The sequence below is a fragment of the Passer domesticus genome, chromosome 2 (assembly GCF_036417665.1).
Source record: "Passer domesticus isolate bPasDom1 chromosome 2, bPasDom1.hap1, whole genome shotgun sequence".
Classification (NCBI taxonomy): Eukaryota; Metazoa; Chordata; class Aves; order Passeriformes; family Passeridae; genus Passer; species Passer domesticus.
Window position 1 is genome coordinate 86,079,768 of NC_087475.1, and position 23,770 is coordinate 86,103,537.

A 23,770-nucleotide genomic window follows, 5' to 3' on the forward strand; every position below is an offset into this window, starting at 1 on the left:
TCTCTGTTCACTGCAAGTAATAAAGCCAAGTGAATTAAAAAATGTAGTAAAATAGCATCTACTTTTGGCCACCTGTCATCTGATGCACGTGTTCTCTGATATGAGAGACCTTCCCCAGTCATCAGGGTTCAAGGACATGCTAGGATGTTTCCACAAGTATGAAACCATACTCTGGAAAAGTAGAAAACTGACTATTTCTGTTGGATACACATTTTCTACCATATGATATTTGACATCAACAAATAGGAATGTGAGAAAACCCACACAACTGTGGGGTCTTGAGAAAGGAGAAAATGGTAAGTCAGCTTTGGATACAACCTTGAGATCCAGTCTTGATGAACAAATTTCAATAATGCTACAGTAGTTATGAACTTCATTGTTCAAAGGAAGGTTTGTGCCTGAAATTTTCTGGAGATCGTACATTCAGATTTATCTTGTTGAAATATGCCTGAGCTGCAAACTGCTCAGTTCTTTAATCCATCCAAGGCATAGCATAACAGAAGCAGGGGTGCATTGAGCTGTATAAATGCACTGTGCAGCTGAAGGCACTCATGGGTGGCCAAAATCTTTTCAAGATATTCAGGGTTGAAAAATAAATGCATGCATTAATAAATAAGTGTGGATTAAAATTGCTCTCACCAGCCTCTTTGTGGAAATTTCCAAACAAAGTGTACTAATATTTGAAGCCTTATTCACATCAATTCAGTCTGATTTTGAAGCTCTGTGGGTAACTAGACATGGAGTCAAGAGTCACTTTTCAGGTCATATTTTTAGTCAGCTAAACAATTGCATCTATTTGCAGCCAAATAACCTCTGCTGTGACCTATCAGAATGAATAGCTAAATGTGAGTCAAGGTGTGAGTGGTCAGCATGGGGAAAGGGAAATTGCCAAAGGAAATTTAAATCCCCAGTATGTAATTTCAGGGATTTCAATGAGCAGAACTCACTCAAATTGCCTATTGAAGGGAAGTTGTCAGGTGTATGGTAGGACTTTTGATCATTGCACGCCTCATTTTGCTTTTCTCACAAGAAGTTTACTTTTTGCCTCTCCTAAAGTATTGCACCATTTCTACATGCTTTTGCTTTCAAACTTGATGATTTCATTGAACATGCCCTGAGTTTTTGTCAGGTTCCAGAAGCAGGAATCCAGCCTCTTTTCAGTCTTGGTATGTTTGACAAGACATTGTCGTAAGGTGGAGACTGTTGTCTTCTCCCAAGTAACAAGCAATAGGACAACAGGAAATGGCCTCGAGTGACACTAGGAGAGGTTGAGATTGGATATTGCGAAAAATTTCTTCAGTGGAAGAGTGGTCAAGGATTGGAACAGGCTGCCTAAAGAAGTGGAGGAATCACCATCTCTTCAATTGTTATAAAAAAAAGTGTAGATGAGATGTTTAGAGATATTATCTTGTGGTGGACTTGGATGTGCTGAGTAATGGTTGGACTTGATGATCTTAAAACCTTAATGATTCTATGATTCTGTGGTCTCTTGGTCTCACACTGAGCAAGACCACAGAAGAAAGGTATCATTGGTATAATATTGCTGTGTGTTACTGTGATGATGCTGTGCCCCACATGAAGGTAGAGGATGAACACTTCAGCTCTTGACTTGTCCTACATGGCACCGTCGCCTATTAAAGAATAACCCAGCTGGTGCGTTTTTCTCACAGGAGCCAACTTCTCTTTGCGAGAGCTGGGACTTGAAGATGTGACACCCACACACGGGGCTTTGTACCGGACCGACATCGGGCTGCCTCACTGCGGCTACTCCATCAGCGCCGGCTCGGATGCTGACACGGAAGCAGATGTGGTCATGTCACCCGAGCACCCAGTGAGGCTCTGGGGACGCAACACCAAGTCTGGGCGCAGCTCCTGCTTGTCAAGCCGGGCCAACTCCAACCTCACCCTCACCGACACGGAGCATGAGAATACTGAAACTGGTAAGTGGCGACAATGCATGCAAGTGCCAGCCTCGAGCTCTATAAGGAATGTCTCTTCCTACTACTCCACCTTAATTTTCCTTAGGTTTAGTGATGGGGTTTTTTATCAGACTCCATGAAAACATTCTTCTAACAGCCCCAGTCATGGCCTTTTTACTGTCCTACAGAGTCTTTGTTAATGAACTGCTGGAGAAGCTCCTACTTATTTATCACTGCGACAGAGATCATTAAATAGCTGTAATACTCTCCCTGCTTTTTGCAGCAACCTTTCAGAGGGAAGGCATTTAAACCTCCCCTCCTCTGGCCGATGGTACTCTTATCTTTGCTCAGATTTTGTGGGCTGATAATTTTCTTCTCTTCCTTGCTGATTCCTTGACAGGGGCCGCTTCATTTATGTAAATTGGCTGACTGCTCTCTGAAGGAAAACGATGGCGAAATATTTTTAGAAGCCTTTTTCTTTGTGTGAAATAAAAGCTGAAGGTCACAGATTTTTTTATCTATGTAACTTTGTGTCCCCAGCTGCAGGGATTCCTGCATGCCTTTTGTAGGTCTGCGAACCTTTTGGTCAGCAGTTCTGCCAAGCAGTGTAAGAGAAGGAGAGGAGACTTTGATTCAATTGCAACTTGACCCAGAAGTTCATCCAGTCCTATATGCCTTTGCACCTTTAATTCAATTATAGCCCAGCCTGCTTCTTGATATAACTGCTGCATACAAGTCATTGGGCACTTGTGCTCAGTGCAGAAAGCTCATGTGAAATGACTGTATCACTTGTTCTTTTAATGCTTTTTGCCACAGTATTATAGTGACAAATGATGATAAGTTTTCCTCTGGAAGCCATGACAGTGAGACATACACCACCCACATGATTTTATGTTTAACTCCAACAAAATTACAGTTGAAGCTTATTAAGTTTCTACTCAGAGATAATGATATATTAGGCAGAGTTCAAAGATAAATGGCCTTCTGTTCAAAGGATGTACAGAAGAATCTTTAAAATTATCTTTACCATACTTTTTTAAGATTCTTAGTGTAGTGTCTTACGAGCAGACACACAGTGACAGTTTCTGATCCTTGTGTCTTGATGAAAAATCAGAGGGATCATCAGGGTCAATTAAAGTTTTGCACACTCACAAGAAATTGCTAGAAAACAGCCAAAAGCAAGCACCTTGCACTTCCATCCCATTCTCCTCTATCCAGGCTCTCTTTTGTGCTTTCTTTGAGATGTATGAGCAACTGCAATCCTATCCCATATATTTTTTTCTTTCCATGCCTATTAAGAAAAGCAGTATACAAAATTTTAGGGTTCCCCCCCCCCCCGTTGATCTTAACAGAGAAGAATTGCATTATCTGTGGGAGTCTTTTCCCCTGCTATCTCTACATCTGCAAATGCAACTTTGTACCTACAGATCACTTTCAAATGAAATTGTATTAGAAACAGTGCACTAGCAACTTCACATGCCTTGAAAGGCTTTACTAAAAGTAATCACAGAGGGTGTAGGACTCATGTCAGGTTGGAGACAACCTTCAATTCCTCTTTCCTTAAGTTTAATGTCACACTAACCATTTGTTGAACCATCACATCATAGCAACTAGAAAAAGGGAAAGGAGAGGTGGAGAACATACAATGCTGTATAAACATAAGAGATTCCTTGGAGCCTAGGCATTTGCAGTCTTAGGTGTTGGGTGTTTTGAATGAGAAAGGCTGTATCATACTAAAACCAAAAGTCTGTACAGCACAAATAAAACATAGCTTGCTGTGGTGTCCAGTATGTAATAGTGCTGTCCATACTAACAAAAAAGAGATGGTAGAACTTGAAAGAAAATATTAAGATTCAAACTGTGCTGGTGGTGAGCTTAATCTGATGCTTAGATTTTCCTGGGAAGATGTCACAGACATCAGACCATGTTCAGGTCAGAAAAACTGGTCCAGAACAAAGAAAAAGTTCACTTTAATATAGGGACTGCAGTTAACTGATGGTATAAACATATCCAAACAAATGTTGCAAGGTAGAAAGAAAAGAAGGTTAGAGAAAAATCTTTTAAGTAGGCAGAATTTGAGCATTTTCTTTTGTAATTGATTGGCATGGATAAAGGCGTGAGAAACCTTTGCGCACAAACTTCTCACAGCCTGAGACCTGCTGTAGGAGCAAATGAGGCCTGAGATCCTCTCAGAAGCTTTTTCTGCTGAACATAAAGGCATTTCCTCCTTCTCCACTCCACATAAGTAGTGTTTCTCTGGGCTGCTAGCTATCACACAGGCTATTTTGAGAAATCTCAGATTTATAGACGAAACATTTTCAAGAAGACATGAAATTTTGCTAATGGCAATGTAAAGTAACATAACCCTATGACTCAGTTTACAGGATACCTTTCTGAGCCAATATTAATTGTTGACAGTATTGATAGAAGTTATAGCCTTTAGCGGAAGTCAATATGGACTTTATGAACCTGACATCAATAGAAGAGTTTATGGGGCTCATTAAACCAACTTCTCCAATGAAGGTCAAAGTCAGCAGTTTTTACGCTGTTCATTATTTATCTAAAATAAATAATCAGAATTTACTTCTGACGTTTGTAAATCCAAAGTTGTCAAAGCATGATTCTGCCAAAACATTTTTTGTGTTCCTAGAAAAGGAGAGGTCTCACTCCCTTGAAAAGTAGGTTTGTTTTTATTTCAAGAGTGATGATGCTTTAAAGGAACAGATATGCTGCTCAGAAAGGACAGTCATAGTCCATCCCTGTCCTTAAGGAAGCCTATAAAGTACTCTGGTTTCATGGCATATTGTAGGCCATAGATCACTCGAACAGGGAGCTGGCATGGAAAGCCATCCATAGCTTTATCTAAACTGTTATGAGGTTTTCACAGAATCCCAGAATGGTTTGGGTTGGAAGGAACCTTAAAAAACATCTAGTTCCAAGCCTCTGCCCTGAGTAGGGACACCTTCATTAGGTTGAATGCTTCTAGGAGGCCAAATGCTTTTACTAAGTTAAGAGTTTGTTTTCATTAAAGAGTTGAGTTATAACTCTGGCGTTGCCCTGAGCTCACATCCTGCACACTGAAACAGCCACAATGGCTTCCCTTCCAGTGGACAGCGCATTTCACTTGACCTGGATAGCCACTTTGCACAGTGAGGGGACAGAGGCACAGCTCAAGTTGCTGCATCTTGCCTGGGGACAGTGCCATCATTCTGTATTGCTGATGTAGCATACACTTTATATGGCTCAAGTGGTTTTCTGCAGCATGATCATGACCTGAACTGGAACTGTGAACTTCCGTTAACAGTTCAGAACCAAGCACAGAGGGTTCCTGGAAGTCTAGGAGATTTTAGGAGAATTTCTTTCCTATAGTGGATTGCACTATTTCTCAGCAAGACTGATTCAAGCAAAAGAAGTTCCTGAAGTGGTCATTTGGACTGAAGCCTGGAGTTTCCTGGCGGTACCTTAGCTAACCCCAAACAGGACTTGTACTGAGCCAGCAATTGTTTACCATAGAGAAAAGCACATTGAAGAAGAACAAGGTAATAGTTTTCCAGAAATTGGCTTATTTTTTAGTAATTTAGTCTTATTTTTTTAGTAATTTAGTCACATACAAAAAAAAAAAGAAATAAAAATAAAAACAAGCCAACAACAACAAACCCAAAAAACTTCTAATCATAAGATCATCATAAAAATACAGTACCACAGGATAACTTATACTGAAAGGCATTGCTGAAAGTCTCTGGTCCCTCTTCTGCTGAAAGCAGGGCTAAGTTGGAGGTCAGGTTGGGTCATTCAGGGCTTTTTCAGTTACAATTTGAGTATCAATCAGAATGGAGAGGCCACAGCCTCTATATCCCGGTTCTGCAGGTGACCATGTTTGCTGTGAACAACTCTAAGAGCTGGTATAGATTTCAACTGAAACTCATGTCCATTGCTCCCACTGAGCATCTCAAGAACAGTCTGACTCCATGTTCTGAACATTGCCCACAGCAAAAACAGTAGAAAGAGAGCATCAAGAGTCTCCTCTCCTCATAAACAATTGGAAAGCAGTTTGGCACTGGATGAGATCAGAGGAGCCAGAGGAACTCCAGTGCGTAAAGTTTTTAAGTGTAAACCAGACAAACATCTGCTGAGAAGGGTCTAGACTAGCTAGAATAGATGCTGTCTCGGTCAGAGTGGCTTTCCCTGCAGGTCTCTCAAGCATCCCTCTTTCTGCAGTTCCAATTCTTGCAGCACTGCTGTGCCTTATTCCTCCAGGGCTGTGCAGGACTATCCAGGCTGGGCTTTTGTACTGACTAGGGGACTCCTAACATATGTGGACATGGACAGTGTTTGTGTGCAAGCACCCATGAACTGGGCTGTGTCTGTTTCCTTTTGGTCTGTAATGGAGATCTTAACCCAGATCCACCCAAAGTGTTAGGAATCATGCTGGTAATCCCCAGAGAGATTTGAACTTGAGAGATGGACAGAAAATGCATAGATATTCCAAGACAAAATCCCTACCTACCAAAAAAACAAACAAAAAAAAAAAAAACCACACAAAAAAAAACCCAAAACCAAAAAAACCCAAAACAAAACAAACCAAACAAATAAATAAAAAAAAACTCCACCAAAACAAACAAAAAGTACAGCTTACAGCTTAACTTTCAGCTATTCCAAAGAAGCCATTCCAAACTATTCCAAACTGAGGATTTACTTTAGTTGTTATCTGGGCTCAGTGTTCATATCCACCAAGGCAAGTAGTTGGTTAAATATGAGAAGGAACAAGAGACAGAGGAAGGAGGTTTTTTTCATTAGCAGGATAAGTCAGCCACGATTAATGCTGTAAGGAGTGGCATGATGTTTTTCTCTATCATCTCTTCCTTGGAAGAATGTGGGCAGTGTCAAATGGCCAAAGGACCTCGCAGACAGGATGATTAGCATCAGATGGCTCAAGACAGTTCAGCTGAGTTGAATATGCTCAACTGTGATCTATCATGTAAAGAAATTCTTGTAGCAGAAGTGTAGCTGAAGTGTGACTTCACGACACTGAGAGATCAGTAGACATGACCTAAAATTCCAGATCTAACCACCCAGGAAGCCAAAATTCAAGCTGCAGGACCTTTTCTGTCAAATTGCCCTGTGCAACTTTATTTCACAATTCAAAACCATGTGAGAAACATCATCCTGCAAAAACTTCTGCACGCCTTCTATGATTGCAAAAGGGGTTACTGCTGGACTCCAGTCACCCATTTAACAATGAATTGGATATAGGTTTGATCACCCTAACACTTCAACCACACATCTGTGGATCATCTCTGTTCAGGAAGAGCAGTTTCATCTCAGGGTTCATTTATCTTTAGCTTCACCTCTGAAAGCATTAGTCAGTGTCAAAAGTGATACAGTGACTATAGTAATACAGATATTTAATGGTGAAAAGGTTTAAGAGCAGAATTTTGGACCTACATCCTGCAAAGAGGAGTAATTCCCCTTCTGTCCCATGCTTGGAATTGTTCATGGCCAGCCTGGATGTGGCTGTGAGCAGCCTGGTCTAGTAGAAGGTGTCCCTGCCTTCCCAGGGCAGCCCAGAGGTTGGATCTCGGTGGCCTTTAAGGTTCCTTCCAACCCAAACCATTCTGTGAATTTTTTCCATTAGTCACTACTGTTCTGGAATGCATTTAAATGAATGCATTTAAAACTGTCAAGCAACAACCAGCTCAATACCTAAACATGCACTCCAAGCTTTATCAACTTAAGCAGAAAGGTAGTAGATATGTTACAGGTATTTTTTGCTTTCTCATCAAATAAATTGCCTTTGTGAAAAATTCTCATAGGCTGTTGTAAAACTGAAGCATAGCGGCAATCAGGAAGTTTAAAGCTCACATGATAGCTCTGCCTCCTCTACTGTCCCAGACTCAACTCTTAGCCATGTTAATTGATATAATTCCTGATTTACAGAGCATTTCTTGCAGTAACCACCACATTCTCTGTTTCCACTGCTTAAGCCATTACTGTTGCTGGAAAGAGTGCTTAAGAAACTGCATAGGGTTTTAGGACTCAACAGAACTGAATGCTTATAGAACATATTATAAACACAGGGGTACATTAAAACAGGAAATAATTAAAGACATGTATTTCAAACAAGGAAAACCAAAGAAATGCTGCAGTTTTATTTTTCTGGGGTAGTTAATGAATATTACTGATGCTTTCATTTATTCAGTGGTGACTGATACAGAACTCACCAAAGCCTTTGAAGGCTTCTGTTGCCATCAACAGTGTTACACCAGATCCTAGGTACATGGTCATAACAGTCTGTTTTTTTGAAAACACCATGCCCGAGTGGTGTAAATCCCAATACTTTTGGTTAAATACACCACAATATGCTGCTCACTGCTAGTTTTCTGATAGCCATTTTGGTCTCTTACTGAATCAGAAAGCTGTTCCAATGATCAAGCCACATTTCATCAGCTTTTTCAAAATATTTTCTCCTCAGAGTCTTTTAACAAGAGCTAAGAGAGCTTTAGACAAACAGAATTATTTCTTTGTGTTTTCCTTATTGTCTTTGGTTGTTGAGAGCTCTTCTCCTGATGTTGTCTATATTTGCAACCAGGTACCTTGCAAGGTATCTCCTTAATAGCTCTGACTCTCTGCAGAGGAAGGATTTTCACTCAGTTTTCATTGCGTTCACCTTCCTGTTCCCCAAATCATGTTGACCCAAATCAGTACCCCAAAGTACAGTTCAATATATCAGTGCAATTAGCAGTGCCAGAATTACTGTGTAATCTCTGCATTACAAATTATTTGTTAATACCCCAGTTGATAATACATGGTGACATTTCTTTTTATTACTGTGTTTTGCTGAGTAATTTCCTTTCAGGCTTCATCCACTCCATTGTTAATATTGTTACTGTGGTTGCAGCAACATCATCTCTTTATTTTCTCCTCTGAATTAAACAGTGCATTATAAAGTACTTCCAGTAAATGAGTGTATGCTTCAGACATGCTTCTTCTACAAACCATGTAGGCAAAAATGTGATACTCATATTCTGGAGAATTCAGAAAGGAAATTTTTTAAAAAACAAAACCTTTTTCAAAGTAAATAATAATTACAAAAGGATATACAGTGAGCTGTACTTTATTTAAGTTTCCCTTACAACTTTTTAGTAAGGGAAAACAATAATAAATTAGAACTACCCAGGCAAGACCAGACATCTGCTGGCTGTCATCTTTCACTTGTCTCCCATCAGTTGAACCTTAATATTAACAACATGTTTCAGCCTGAAATAAAAAATTAGCCAGAAACCTTACCACTAAAGATCCATCATTGATTGCAGAAGTTAGTGAAGAACTACATAAAGTATTAGTGCATCCAGAAGGGAATTTTCACTGATACCCTTCCTTATTTCAGCTTCTCAAAGCTCTCACACTGCCCTTTCCAGGTAGAATTTGCCAGAAAGATCCCTGTTTTAATGGTGTATGGATGTTGTTGGGATATAGCAATTTACTGAAGCCACCTTGCAGAGATATTCAGAGATTTGGTGATCACTTTAAATGTGAAGGTCAGGGGAAGAAATGTGCCTTCAGGCTCTCCAACCATAAAGATACTAATATTCCTATGAAGAATGTTAGTCCTAAAAAGGAGACTTTTAACTGTAAGACCATCAAATGCTACATTTTCCACTGAAAAATGGCTCCCTTGAAGGCTGTTACCTCTTCTTTACTTGTGATCCAGCTTTCTAATCACTGACATTCTTGATGACAGATTCCTCATATTTTCTATCCTGTTATCTTTTTTGTCCTTTTTAGATGTTAGTCCTGAGATACTTCTTGAAAGTGAATAGGTGAGTCACCACCTCACTCCTTCACAAGAATCTTAGTGAAAGTTTTTTTACCTGGATAGGACAGTGAATTTATGGGGTTTAGGACCACAAACCCTTACCTCCCTCCACATTCAACCAACTCCCTGATCACTGGGTGTAAAACAGCCTTTCAAAACGAGGATGTCACTGCCTCTCAGACAGGATTCAACCCACCTGAGAGTCGATTGTCCCTTTGGTAGCACCACAAAGGGAACCAGCAGCATATTTGCACCCCCTTTAAGAGGTAAAAGCACCTGAGATTAATCTGAGTTTAGTACCTCAAGTGCAGCATTAGTGCTCAGTATCTTGATTTTGTTTCGCAATGAAGGAATCCCCACTGATTTCTAGGGCTAATTTATTTATCTCATTGCTGGCATCTTTGTCCCCAGAGGAAAAGAGGTCTTTCCATTATCTTTTTTTTTTGTTTGTTTTAATTTTATTCCTGTATGATGTGTCTCATAGAGAATGTGCTTTCTGCATTACTGTAATCTGCATCTGAAAGGATGCTGACATTTAAGTCCTTCAGAATGTTATTCTGCTGTAATGAACTGCAGTTCAATATAGGTTAGTGTGTAGGTTTTCTGTTGTTATTATTATTGTGATGATGGTTAAGCCATGGAGCAGGGAAAAAAGCCTAGAACTCTAAAAACTCATTATTAGCCTTAATATTGGGGAAGAGGGCATGTAGAAACTACATCAGGAGGTAAGAATTTACTGTTCTTTGTAGTTCTGTGATAAATTTTTGTCCTTTCTTTTGCCACTTCAAACTGCCTTGTCATGGTGATTTTTTAAGGAAAATAATTGCATTTATTAATATTGCAGGCAAGATGCCAAGTATTTTGGAAGCAAATCTATGCATTTTTTACACTGTTTCTGAGTGCCATAAATAATTTCTTGTGGCGTGATACATCCCAAGGGGAATAAACCTGAGTTCAGCAGCATGAAACCTCTTACTCTTTTGACAGTAGCTTTGCTTCCAGCCTGGTTTTGGGATGGGGTTTGTGCATCATTGCCAATCAGGAATGGCTGCTGCCATAGACTGAGGATTATGTTCAGAACACTAAGGGCCATCAAAGCTGGCATGACGCTGGACATCAGTACTGGAGTCAGAGTGGACCTGCAGCTCAATGATCACTCGGAGCAGGTTTTATTTTTAGGGCCTGACCTAAACTCTAATCTAGGCAAACGATTGATCCCTCTGGGAAAGATGAAAGAGAAGTAACATGGAGAAAAGCCAAGAATTAGAGGAGACAGTAAATGTTTCATCAACAAGGATGGGGTGATGGTTGAGAAGTCAAAATGGCTGGATATCTACCTTGTGTGGCCCACAGACTCCTGCCTCCAGAGTTAACCAGCTGGTTAAGCATGCAACAGGGAACCAAAGCTTGCCCAATTGCTTTTCTCCATTTTTTACTTCATCCTGGATCTCTAGGGGTCACATTGAGCTTCAATGTGTAGGACATGTCCATTCACCATCCCAGCCTTTCAAAGACATACATTTACTCCCTGAAGAGTAGAAGAAATTGGGAAGAAAGCCTGGTGTACCTGGCTTTCAATACCCACTATTACTTCTTCAGGTGTTCTTCCCAGCTGGGCATTTCCAGATGCTCATGTCTATATTTGTGAATTCCCATTTGGGCCACTGAATTTGCTTCTGAGTTCAGCACACAGTGTTAGTCCACATCTGGTTCAGTCTCTGACAATGCCCCTTGAGGTATCTGGCTTTGTTACTTTCAGTGAAGATGTGTCTCCATCTATAAGCAGAACAAAGTGAAAGAGCATGTTATTTTTGGTTTACCCATGCCCAGAGGTGCACACTGAGCTCCAAATAAAGGAAAGCATAGTTTCTGCCATGAGAATTTATTCATTAAAATCTCATTGTTTTATTTCTCAGAGGATTTTGATTAACTTTTAGCAACTTTATTCAATCAAGGGCAGTGATTGAAAATGCATTACTGCCCTAATTCTGCAAAGTTTTCAGTGTTTCTTTAGACTGCCCCTAAAAACTTTAATTATATGCTCTTAGCAGGTTGTTGTTTAGTTTTCTCTGTCACAGCAAAGATCTTATTGAGTCATGTATATAAAAAGAAAACAATAATTCACTGCTTTTTACACAGGCAGATAGTGACAGGAAAAGGGGAATGGTTTTAAACTAACAAGAGATATAGAATTGATGATATAAAGAAATTCTTTACTGTGGGGATGCTGAGGCACTGCCACAGGTTGCCCAGGGAAGTTCTGGATGACCCATCCCAGGAAGTGTTCAAGACATGGTTAGATGGGGTTCTAAAACCCTTGGTCCAGTAGGAAGTGTCCCTGACCATGGCAAGGGGCTGGAACTCCATGATTTGTAAGGTCCCTTCTAACTGAAATCACTTTGAGATTTTATGATTACATCTGAGGCACCAACTTGTTTAATAGGTTACCACCCTGGGTACCCATCCCCATGTCCTTTCATGAGTTCTCCATCCGTATGGTCATGACAGTGCAACTGCTCCTGGAGTTCAGCTCTGACTTATCCCCCAAAACCATGTGTTTTAAAGGCTTTTCTCAAGGGTGCCAGCACACAGAGCTCTTGATTTCACAATTTCCACTCAGCTCCCATGCCAGAGAGATCAGTTTGATGCCAGATAGAGCAGCAGAAATCCCACCCAAGAGAAGATCCTCCTGATTTGCATCAAATAAGGGTCAGTGACTGAGGGTGGCATAACAAAAACATCTGGGGCTATTCAAACCAGCGTTGCCAGCAAGGAAGGAGCATTGCCAATCTCTCTTGGAAATGCACCCGTGCTCCAGCTCTCCAGCAAGAATGGTCATGCCTTTGTTCTCACCAATGCATTTTCTGTGCAAGACTTATTTTCTTCTCGATCCCCAGCATGGTGAAGTACTTTCATTACCCTCAGTTTGAGAGGAGGGGGTGGCCATATGGCCATATTCCAGTTTCCATTGAAATGCAATTTTGATGTGAATTTCAAATAAATGTAAGACAACAAAAAATACTAAAAAATCCAGTAATCATTTACTGAATAAGAAATCTGTTGTTCACCATTTTCTCTTCATAAAAAATGTAAAAAAGTAGGAATCTGAATAAATGCATGCTAAACTATATAATTGCTGAAATAAATATGTATAGATATAAGATACTTTTTGATTTAGCATAAAGAAGCAGCAAATTATACCAATCAGTGAGAATCAACCAGTTTTAAAAGAAAATAACTGAAAAGCACACATGCAAAACAAGATTAAACCTGATTATTTAAATCAAGATTCTCTGCTTCCTGGTTTAAACCATGATTATAATTTAAATGAGGCCACCCTGCCACAAATAGTTCAGAGACAATGATTTCTCCCACTTGTATAATGTGCAGATTTTATAGCTGAGGGAGAGTTATGTTGCTTGTATGGAACATTTATGTACTGAGCCTTTATCTCCAGCCACTTTCTTAGTTTGCTGCTAGTTTGATTCAGGTGTTTGAAGAAGGCAAATGGTAATCCTCATCCAAAGGAGTGGGAATCTGTTATCCTACCAAAAAAAAAAAAAAATCAAGATGCTTTTCCTTTGGGAGTTTTTCTTCTTTCTTAGAATGGAACGCTGCAACCTCAGAGTCAGGCTAGGATGCTGACTTCCCAGTAACACAGGGACTGGAAAAGCAGCTGTAAACCCAGATTAGAGTATGAAGGGAAATGTCTCCCTCTCTCTGCTTTGGATAATTACATTCCACTTAACAAAATTCCCTTTGCTCCTGTAGTTGGAAGGGGTGTTTCTCCTTCATTAATTGTTCTGGCTTGCTGCTGTGCTCTACCAAGCAACTGTTAATGTTCCACCCCAGAGGAGTCTGCAGTTCGGTGATGGGTGAAATGATTAAGGCTTGCAAAGCACTTGATCATTTGGGATGAAAGGTGTGACATAAACATACCCCATTAGTTTCATTAGTGCTCAACAAAGCAAACTTTACCTGTAACTGGTTCCACTCCTCCTTGACATTTAATACAAGGTGTTCCCTCTGGAACATGTGCAATTTGCTGGATGCATTCTTAGCTGTCCTTAAAGAAGCCTGTTACCCAGACTGGTGATTTGACCTGTCATATACTGGGCAACTGCCATGAAATGAGTGCTGTGTTTGCAGAAGTTTGAGGAAATGTTAATCCTGCCTTAGTTCTCAGGAAAAGAAAGGTAGTGACTTTGGGTGTTACAGGTATTTACTCCAGGTGTCAGGAAAGTAGAAATTCTGCCACAGGATCAGTCTACACAGGAGAATAAGGAAAGGGCTTAGAGGAATGTTACCTAATGGAGCTGTAGAGAAGCATGTTAGAAGTTTGGTGGATAAAGATGGTTAGGTTGGTAAAGGTTCACTTAAACATTTCTGCATATGGAAGAAAGATGTATGTGTTTATAAATTATGTGCCTAAACAAGACTTGCTGTGATACACAGCAGGGGGAAAGTGCTCTCCATGTCTTTGTCAGGTCATGGTGTCCCTCAACATCACCTGAACATTTTTGGCTGTTGACTGTCCATCAAGTGTGATTCCCTCTGATGGGAGTCCTTGCCATCCCATCTGCACAGGACCTCTTCCAGTGGTATGCTGGCTGCTCTGAAATCAGGACAAATTTGCCCTCTTTGGTAATTTTCCTTCTGTGAATGAAGCAAGCAGAAAGCAGAGATCAACTCACAAAACCTCCAAGGGTCCTGAGGCTGAATGGAATATTTTCATAGCTCCCTTCAATGGGGTGGTCATGTGTGTGAGCTGTTAGACCTTGTGATTTGTTTGAATTGAAGCAGAAACCTGGAGAAAAGTCAATGGGCAGTCCTATCTCTTCAATGCAAATGGATAAACCCTCTCATTATTTGGTCAAAAATTATCAAAGTTCTGACAGGAACATGTTAATTGTTGGATTGTTGGATAGAGAACTTCTGGGGCTAGAAGGGTAAATATTGAGGCCATAAGTTCTGGAGCTCAAGTCAGTGCTTCTCAGCATTTTAGTGGATATCTAGAGGCAAAACTTAAACAGAAGAGTTCAGACAATTTCTCTCTGTAAGCTGGATGACTAAGGAGGAGACCAGTTCCCAAAGGAATATTTTGGAAGGTCATAGTGCATTTTTCTAGGGAGATATTTTACCACCTCACAACAGAAGATTTTTTAAGACCTTTAGAAAGTGCCACAGTCTGGACTCTGAAGCAAATGAAGCCCCCAATCATTTTTATCCCCATCATTGGCACCCGTATTTTGCGTTGTCTGCATCAGATTATGGTTAGTCCCACATAAGCACAAAAAGTAAGAGAAGTTCAGGAAGGGCTCCCAAAGACACTGTAGACCCAGAACATCTATTATTGTCCCTGAACAGTATTCCAATAGATTCATTTCCCCATAGACAGTGATGAACTTAGTCCTTAACCTTCTCTTAGTTCTTTTCTTCTGGAGTTTCTCACTGTAAGTAATGTTTTCCAAACCTTTAATGCTCTCATGAGCCATGCACTGTTTATCAATGTCCTCCCTGAATTGGATTTGGTTAATTCATTCTTGGCTTTGTCTAAAGTTCTTGCCAATATATTTGCATCCTTCAAGAGAAGAATGTCCAGACCAGATTAGAGATGGGGAGAGGTCAATACCCTTTTTCTCCAGCAGGCACAGAGAGCAGATAGATTCTGCAGCGGAATCACTCGGATGCTTTCCTGGAGAAACTGCTAAAAAATCTCTCCCAGAGCTGCTTCACAGATTGATGTCTTATCGATGGTGGCATGTGGGGGTTGAGAGGATAGGAGGGACAGATGGCCCATAAGGTTCCTTTGAGATACAGCCAGACTCAAAGAAGAAAAAGGAAGATTGGTGAATTTCTGGAAGAGTTTATTTCCTCCTTGGACTTGAACAGGGTGTTGAAATTCATCCAACAGACTCTGTAAAGCCTTTTGGATTCTAAGAAGATGACATAGATCTACAGCCTCATTATTGCCTATTGGGCTGTAAAACAAGGCTGTAAGGAATGAGGGAGACAATAGGGTTTGCTTCTTTCCTGTTTATACCAGCTCTTCTCCAACTGGAAATGTACTAATATGCCTTTTATGAAATAATTGCTTCATCGTTTCCTTTGGCACAAGTATCTGATCATTTTGATTCCACATAGAGAATTACTTTGAAATGAATAATACCAAATACTTTTCCAAGAATAATTATATTAATACATTTTCAAGTATAGATAAGCCTATGAATAGCATTCCAGACTAGGATGAAAAAAAAATTATCAGATTCTTTATTTGCATGTTTTTGGAAACATGCAGACATACCTTCCCTTGCAAAAATACTGTCTGAAAACTGGTTAGTTACTATAGTTTCTAATATTTTAAAGAGTGTTATAAATTACAGGGAATTCAGAAGGTCACTAGCAGAGAGTATTTTGAAAATATCACTGTGCTAGGAAAGTTGGTATGAAAAGAGCAAAAATTAGGATTTTTTTGAGGATCTATGTATCCCTGCAGTTAGGGAGTTAGGAGGCAGACAGTATCTCCCTTTATCATGATGTGCCGTAAAATCTCTGAGATGCCACTCAAAACCATTGAGATCCCAGCCCACTAGGACAAGAGAGAGAAGAACAGAAAAGCTGGTTTTGTCCATCTGTTGAAGACGTGACCTTGCCCCAGGGTCATTTTTTCCTACAACGATTGCAGGAAAGGTTTCTGAGGTGAGATGTTGCAGCATCTACTTTACACAGCTTTGAGGGGGAAAAAAAATCTGTTGCATGACTCAGACTCATCCAGCTTCTTCTCAGCATTTACTATTTCTTCCACTCAGATTTTGCATTCAGCATCCTCACTCAAACAGCTCCATTTCCTCCCTCCCTTTCTTCACCTTTATTTCTTCCTGATGAGCAATTCAAACAGCAAACTGTTCCTCTCCTTCATTCCCATCAGTGACTCCATTCAAAGTCCTGCCCATGTTCTTATTTTCTTGGCAGAGCTATATTCAGTGAATGCATTTGTTTCTTTAGTTAAAGAACAAAAATATCTGCAAGCAAGCTCATTTCCCTCCCAAACTGCTTAGGAAACTAGTGCTGGGAAGGGGGGCAAAGTGCTTTGTCAAGTGTTAGAGAGACATCTTCTCCCTCCTGACATCCCTCTTTTATTATTTGGAAGACTCTGTTAGTCTCTCACTTCCTTGGGGACTAGAAACATCTTGAAAAGATCTTTCATGCAGGCAGATAACAAACTCACTGTAGAGCTGCATCAGAAAAGGAAAAATTACTTGCTAGTAATGATGTTTATCACAATCGTTCCTCCTTTCCCAATGCTACAAAGGAAGCTATCTCTCAAATAAAGGCCAAGTCTTGTCCCTTTTTTTTTTTTTTTTTTTGGCAAACTACCCATTGTGAAAATTCAACGCATGTAAGCTTGGCTGAGGGAAGTTTTATACAAAATGTGGGTGGAAGGAGATGACAGTGTGGGCTGATATGATTTATTTGAGATAGACCTGATCTGATAATACACAACATGAAAAAGCCATGTTGCTTCCGCTTAACAAAGTGGTGTGAGGGCTGTTCCTGTGGCTGAGCAATACCAGTAAAGCCTGGGCCAGATGTTGGGAAACTCACACTCCCACTGGACTGAACTCATCAGCCTAGTCTGCTTGGCTTTTCATCACACTAGGACAGAAAAACACAGCCATGAGGCACTGTGGGTCATTGCTTTGAAGAAGACTTTGATTTCATCTGCTCTGCAGGAATACTAAAAATCTCAGAGTACTTTAATGGAAAGGGTGACCCAGGTTGTTGTGCTAAGGTGTCTTTCTCATCAGCACTGTATAGTTAGCACTGAAAAAACTGGCTACCATCCTCAACACTACAGACAAACACATCCTAGACTAATAACTCCCTGTTGCTAAAAGACAAAGGAAGTAAACCTCATGACACTGCTGTAAAATGGCAGTGTACAAGTCTGCAAATTGATGATATACAAGCCTGCAGAGTGTGTGTGCATGGGCAGCTGCTAGGTAAGGTGATTCCTTGGGATGTATTTCCATCCGTGTTAATTGTATCTGCTTGATGTTGCATTCTCTGTCATTGGCAAGACTGGGACTAGACCCCAGGACTCTGACACTCAGTCTCCTGAGTCTACCCAGAATGTTACTGAGATCTTCAGAGTATAGGAATTGATCTGCCACTACTGACTCTAGTGCTCTGAAACACTCAAGCAATTATGGTATACACCTCTAGCATGGTCAGTCCACTGAATTTATGGGACTAAAAAATAGCTTTCTTGCCTTAGGACATGGCATTATTTATTAAATTCAGGAGGAAAGTATCTGTATATCAATTGTCTTTTTCACAAAGGTAAAAAGTACTCCAAAGTAGATATTAATTGCTTAATGCCCAAGTAAGCAACAGTTCACCTAGTAATATTTCACTTAATGTCTCATTATATGATGATTAAAATATCAAGGTCAGTCAAGATGTTGAAGACCTTGTCAACATGAGAATGAAATGCAGTTTTTCTAGAGATGTGCTCAAAACCAAATAAAATTATTTAGGTATAGAATCATAAAGTAGTTTGGATTGGAAAAGCCCACTAAGGTCATTGAGTTCAATCATTAATGGAGCACTGGCAAGTTCACCATTAAATCGTGTCCCCTAGTGCCACATCTACACATCTTTTAAATCACTCCTGGGATGGGGACTCCACTACTGACGGCCCTGGGCAGCATGTTCTGATGCCTGACAGCCCTGTTGGTCAAGAAGCTTTTCCTCATATTCAGTCTAAACCCTCTGGTGCCCCGTGAGGCCATTTCCTGTTGTCCTGTTTCTTACTACCTCAAAAAACAAACTGACTCCAGCCTTGCTAGAACCTCCTTTCAGGCAGTTGAGAGAGCAATATGTGAGGTAAATACATATGAGAACAATCTAAACAGATGCAGAGAACAAATTTCTGGAGGATCACAATTCAGTCATTAGTATCCGCCTGTCTCAATTTCTTAATAAACATCTGTAAGAAGCTGTAAAGAAGGAGCAGGTACACAACTGAGGTACCAGTTAGAAAAGGTCATCTTTTCTGTTTTTAACAGGCAGCTCCCTTTTTCAAGAGGAAGATGTTTCTGCTAGAAATGTATATAAATATATGACTTTTTAATAAGGGCATGTAGCTCATTACCCTCTGCAAATTAACCATATCTAATCATATATTTCCTAAAAAATAAAATAGCACATTGCATCTGTTAGTCTTCATTCAAATACAAACCAAATATGCATGAGTACTGTAGTATAAATTGTTCCATCTGTTTCCATGAATATATAGTCACGCTGGTCACCCCCCACACACAACAGAAGGGTCTTTTGCTCTTGGCATCTGTCTCCACTGAAGAACTGTATTTCAACTGGAAGTAGTTGAGCTGGAGTAAGAGTAGTACTACTGTAAAATACCTTGTGTCATGGTACCTGTGCTGACATGGTCATCATATATGCACGGCTTCGGGAATACCAGAAGAAAGTCTTTCGAGTTTTATCACTACCACAGAATTGATATTCACCCTAAATTCTTAAAGAAACAGTAAAACAAATGTCTGTTCTTTCTGGGGATACAGAGGGAATTGTGGGAAGGTATGGGATGGTACACATTACTTGAGATGCAAAAATGGACAATGTCAGAATTTGGTCTGTAACGCTGCTCTGGGTTTCATTCCACATATAATTCTGAGCAGATTACTTCCAATTTATTGCATTGCCATGTTGGAATCAGGAGGTTTGGTGCCTAGAGGAGATTTACAAGCAAATCTGAATCTGCAGTGCAGTTCAGTGTTGTGACAAAGGCAAGTTACTATTGTTAGAAAACATACATTTGCCATTCAGTGTGTGGCAAAGTCACCACCATTTTCACTTTCTCTTGCTCTTTCCCTTTGGCCTGCACATCTGAGCCACTTGCACCCACATCAGTGAGGATGCTAACAGGCAATGGTTCACCAAGATTCAATTCCTACTAATGGATCACAAACCAGTCCAAAAGAGGTGATTCCTCTGCTTGAAGAGGAAATTACAGTACATGGAGACCATTGTGTCTATACTGGGGACTGTGCTGGTATGACCTCAGCACTGAAAAAGCCAACCTTCTTCCTCATACAGTTGCTCACTGCTGTGATAGTTTCACCTGAATTCCCGTTCTTGCTCATCAGGCTTCAGGATCTGTCTCCCAGCCCAAAAACTTGCTTTTTTTTGGGTTTGAGAATATCAAAGATCTGCTTGGGGCTTTGGTCCTGGGCTAGAGAGCTGTTTCACCCAGTGCCCCTGAGCTTACTCTGGTATCACCAGAGCCATTCAGTAACAGACACACATAGTGCCCGGATCAGTTAGTTTTGCTTCAAAGGTCTCAGATAATAACCTGGTAGCCAGTTCCCAGAGGTTCTCAAGTTCAGCTGTGTTAAGCAAAGCAGATACATTCAGACTTTCTAGGTTCTTCTCTGAGTTACCATTTTACCTTCCAAACTCACATCCCTTTGCTCCGGTTTCCATCTTCTTTTACACTTCCAGTAATATGGCTATTGCAGTTGCCACATTTGCAATTTATTTCTGGGCAAACAGGATCCTTCCTCCTATGACATGAGCTTGGGTTGCTGACAATACATCAGAGCAGATAGAGAAGTGCCAACTTCATAAAACACTACCAAATTCCCAGGTTGTGTGCAGACAGATGTCCCCAGTCATCGTGAGACTATGAAAATAATGTTCTGAAACAGCAGTGATGGTGAATACTCCTTGGTGACCAGCCTGGGAAGGTGAGGGGGTGATGGAGAATAGTGTTGTGGAAAGAGATCTGTCCCAGCTGGCCACTGGTGCCAGTGCTGTCATTTGAATTAGCTGCGTGTATATATACACTTAAATAATACACACTGTACCTCTTTATCAGCAGGATGGGTTCACTAAATATATGTCAACTGAAATTACTTCAGAAAGAGCCTCCACACTCAGCTTTCCACCTGTTTCTCTACAACAGCTGCCCAGACTCTGCAAAACACATGAGATGAAAGGCACTGTAGAGCTACAGCACGATACTATTATTACATCTAATAGATGAGCAATCAGATCTGTACTGACCAGGGACTGAGCATATGAGGCAAGAGGAGAATCCTTTGGGGAGAGCGTTACCATGAAAATAATGGAATTCAGTATTTGTACCAGCAACTCTGAAATTCAACAGCAGTCAACCTAGTACTAGCATCCTTTTAAATATAATCTTTCATTTCTTAGCAAACAGCAATATCCTATAACAGCATTAGGGCAGGAAAGGGAGGGGAGCTGCACAGCAACCAAACACACACACAGAAGGCAGAATGGGCAGGCAGGAGCACGAAAAGCAAAACATTGGTGAATTTGTGGGTGTTCTGAAAAACAAAGTACAGGGACATACTTGTGTTCCTCAAGTGAATTTTAAGGAAAAGGCAAAAAACAGAGACCACCAGTGAGATAGCTGGGAAAGCAGCACTCAGACAGAGGTCACAGCCCTGCTGATACTACAAGCCCGTGATTCTGTTTTCATTCCTGGGGCCCAGCAAGCTAAAAGAGAGTCTAGCAATATGCAGGGAACTAATCCAAGTGGGTGAATTATCTGAATATCTGTGCAGTGGACATTTGTTTCATCTTCAGGAGAAATGAAAAAAAAAAAAAGAAAAAGAAGGAATGAAAAATGCTTTGACCATTTAAGACAGCTTTTTGGGAAAGACAGTGTAAAACTAAAATAAAACAGCAGCCCAAGGATTTGTAAAGCTTTGAAATGGCAGTGGGAAGACATTGAAGTTCTCTTTTAAAAAATTTATTTTACTCTGTAAGGTTATCTTTTTAAAATGCAGAAAGAGCAGGAGGCTATCAATGAGTCTAATGTTGTACTGCACTGATTTCCTGGACAAGCTCAATATCAATAACTCAAAATCTGGGAATAAACCAATAAATATGGATGGTGGCTGACCTTACGTGTAATGTTCAAACTGCCTTTTTGGCAAAGGGGAAAAGCAAGGAAGATAGTAATGATACCTCTAGTTTTTGCTGATATTAATATGCAGAGACAGCAGAGCCTTCTTCATAGATTTTCATTTCATGAACAAATTGAATGAGACTTACAAGATCACAGGGTGAAATGCTGGGTTTGAGAACCAAGTGTCTCACACCTTAATAACCCTTTGCTATGATGGAGGTATGCCAGGAATAAGAGTGTTTGAAGGTAGTGGGCTTGGCATCAGGAGACTCAAAATCTCCTCTTGCTTTAGTCTCTTCTTGTGTCAACGTATTTACATCTCTTTTTCTCTCTGGACTTTGATTTTCTTCACAGCAATACTGACTATAGCACTTTTCTACCTCCTCTCCCTCCTCACACCTATATTCCGTTGAACAAGTTCAAGAAAGAAAAATTTAAACTGCAACCAAAAAAAATTGGCAATCTGCATGGCTACAGTGTGGGGAGACTTGGGGTTACTGCAAAGCCAGTCTGGGTTTCATTTTTTACATGAAGGGTTGGAGGAGGAGTGCGGGGAAATGATAAAATTGTAGACTCTAAATATATCTGCCAGGTAAATACTAGGGAGGGAGCAGAGGTCTTTAAGCTAAAAGATGATGCTGGCACAAGAACAGATGACTACAATTATGCCAAAAATAAATTTAAACAGGAAACTAAAAATTTTCTAACTGTTTAGAAAATGAGTTCTGGAAATTCTTCCAGCTTAGAAGATTAGAAAAGAAAATAACCAATTTTTAGACAGTCCTGAGCAGGCTTGCATGAGACAATGCTTCTTAAACTTGAGTGGTAGTGTTGGTTACCTTGAACATCCCTCTCAATCCCACATTTGTCTTTAATTTCTGTGTTATCCAATGCCTGTATAACATGGCAGAGAGAGCTGTGTCAGTCAGGTCACTTCTAAGTACCAGTAGCCCCTTGTAATGTACTGCCAGCTCTCAGGGCTGAGAGCCGTGGCAGTGGGCGTGGATCACAGACAAGCCATATTTGAAAGCTTGCTTGCCATGCAGGAGAACAGAGAACTTTCTTAATTGCAAACTATCCCAGACAGAAACCATATCTCTGCATTCACCGTAGGAACACAGGGACAAGGGAAATTTGAAAGTAGCTTGAAATTAACCTACCCAAGTACTGTTATCCTTCAGTTTGTGTATTTTTGCCTAGCTGCAAATTCAAGCCATTCAACGAAAAGTCAGAGCCCTGCTGGGCAAAGTGCTGCTCATTTCACATTAAGGAACAATCCTTGTCCTAAAGGAATTGCAACACTTGCCAGCAAAAGAGGTTATTGTCCCCACCTCACACATAGGGAAGTGCAACAAGGGCTTCATTAGGGCTTTATATTTCTAAAAATGGACTCAGTTTGAGCCCCTACAGGCTCAATCTTACTTTGAGCTCCTCTGAAAATAAGAGCAATTGAGAATGAAGCCTGACACTAAAACAGCTTTTTTTGACTCTTGGACCAAAATATCACCCCGATGTGGTGTGTTTCTTCTTGTGTTTGGTAGCTCTTGAAACCACTTTCAAACTACTCCAGTACTAAAGCAAGTAGAGGATTCCACTGTGCCTCCATGAGAGAGCTTCTTGGCCATGGACAGCTACCCAAAAGGAGGCTGTAGTGACATGGAGGTTGGTTCCTTCTCCCAAGTAAGAGATGAGAAGAAAGGAGGAAATAGCATCAATTTGTGCCACGGCAGATTGAGATTGGACATTAGGCAAAATTTCTCCACAAAAAAGGATTGTTAAACATTGGAACACACTGCCCAGGGAAGTGGTGGAGTTAGTGTCCCTGGTGGTGTTTAAAAGATGTGGAAACACTTAAAGATGTGGTTCAGTAGTGGGCTTGGCAGTGCTGGGTTAATGATTGCACTTGATGATCCTAGATGCCTTTTTCAACCTAAATAATTCTGTGATTTTATGTACTTTAAGAACTGAGGCAAAAAAATGGCTCTTAGTTTTCCTATATAATAAGAGTTTAAACTGAACACTTGCTATTGTATTTTTTTCTCTATTACTTCAAGCTATCCCGTCTCTATA

At 40.4% G+C, this 23,770-nt stretch overlaps 1 protein-coding gene across 24 annotated transcripts in view; it reads left to right on the top strand.

Annotated features, from left to right (window-relative positions):
- Nucleotides 1–23,770, top strand: part of TENM4 (teneurin transmembrane protein 4) — a 1,559,611-nt gene that overhangs the window by 1,215,080 nt on the left and 320,761 nt on the right. For all 24 annotated transcript variants that reach the window (XM_064409696.1, XM_064409697.1, XM_064409701.1 and 21 more), the window contains one exon: nucleotides 1,671–1,940. In XM_064409696.1, the coding sequence (XP_064265766.1) occupies nucleotides 1,671–1,940 (270 nt within the window). The remainder of the gene's footprint in view (nucleotides 1–1,670; nucleotides 1,941–23,770) is intronic.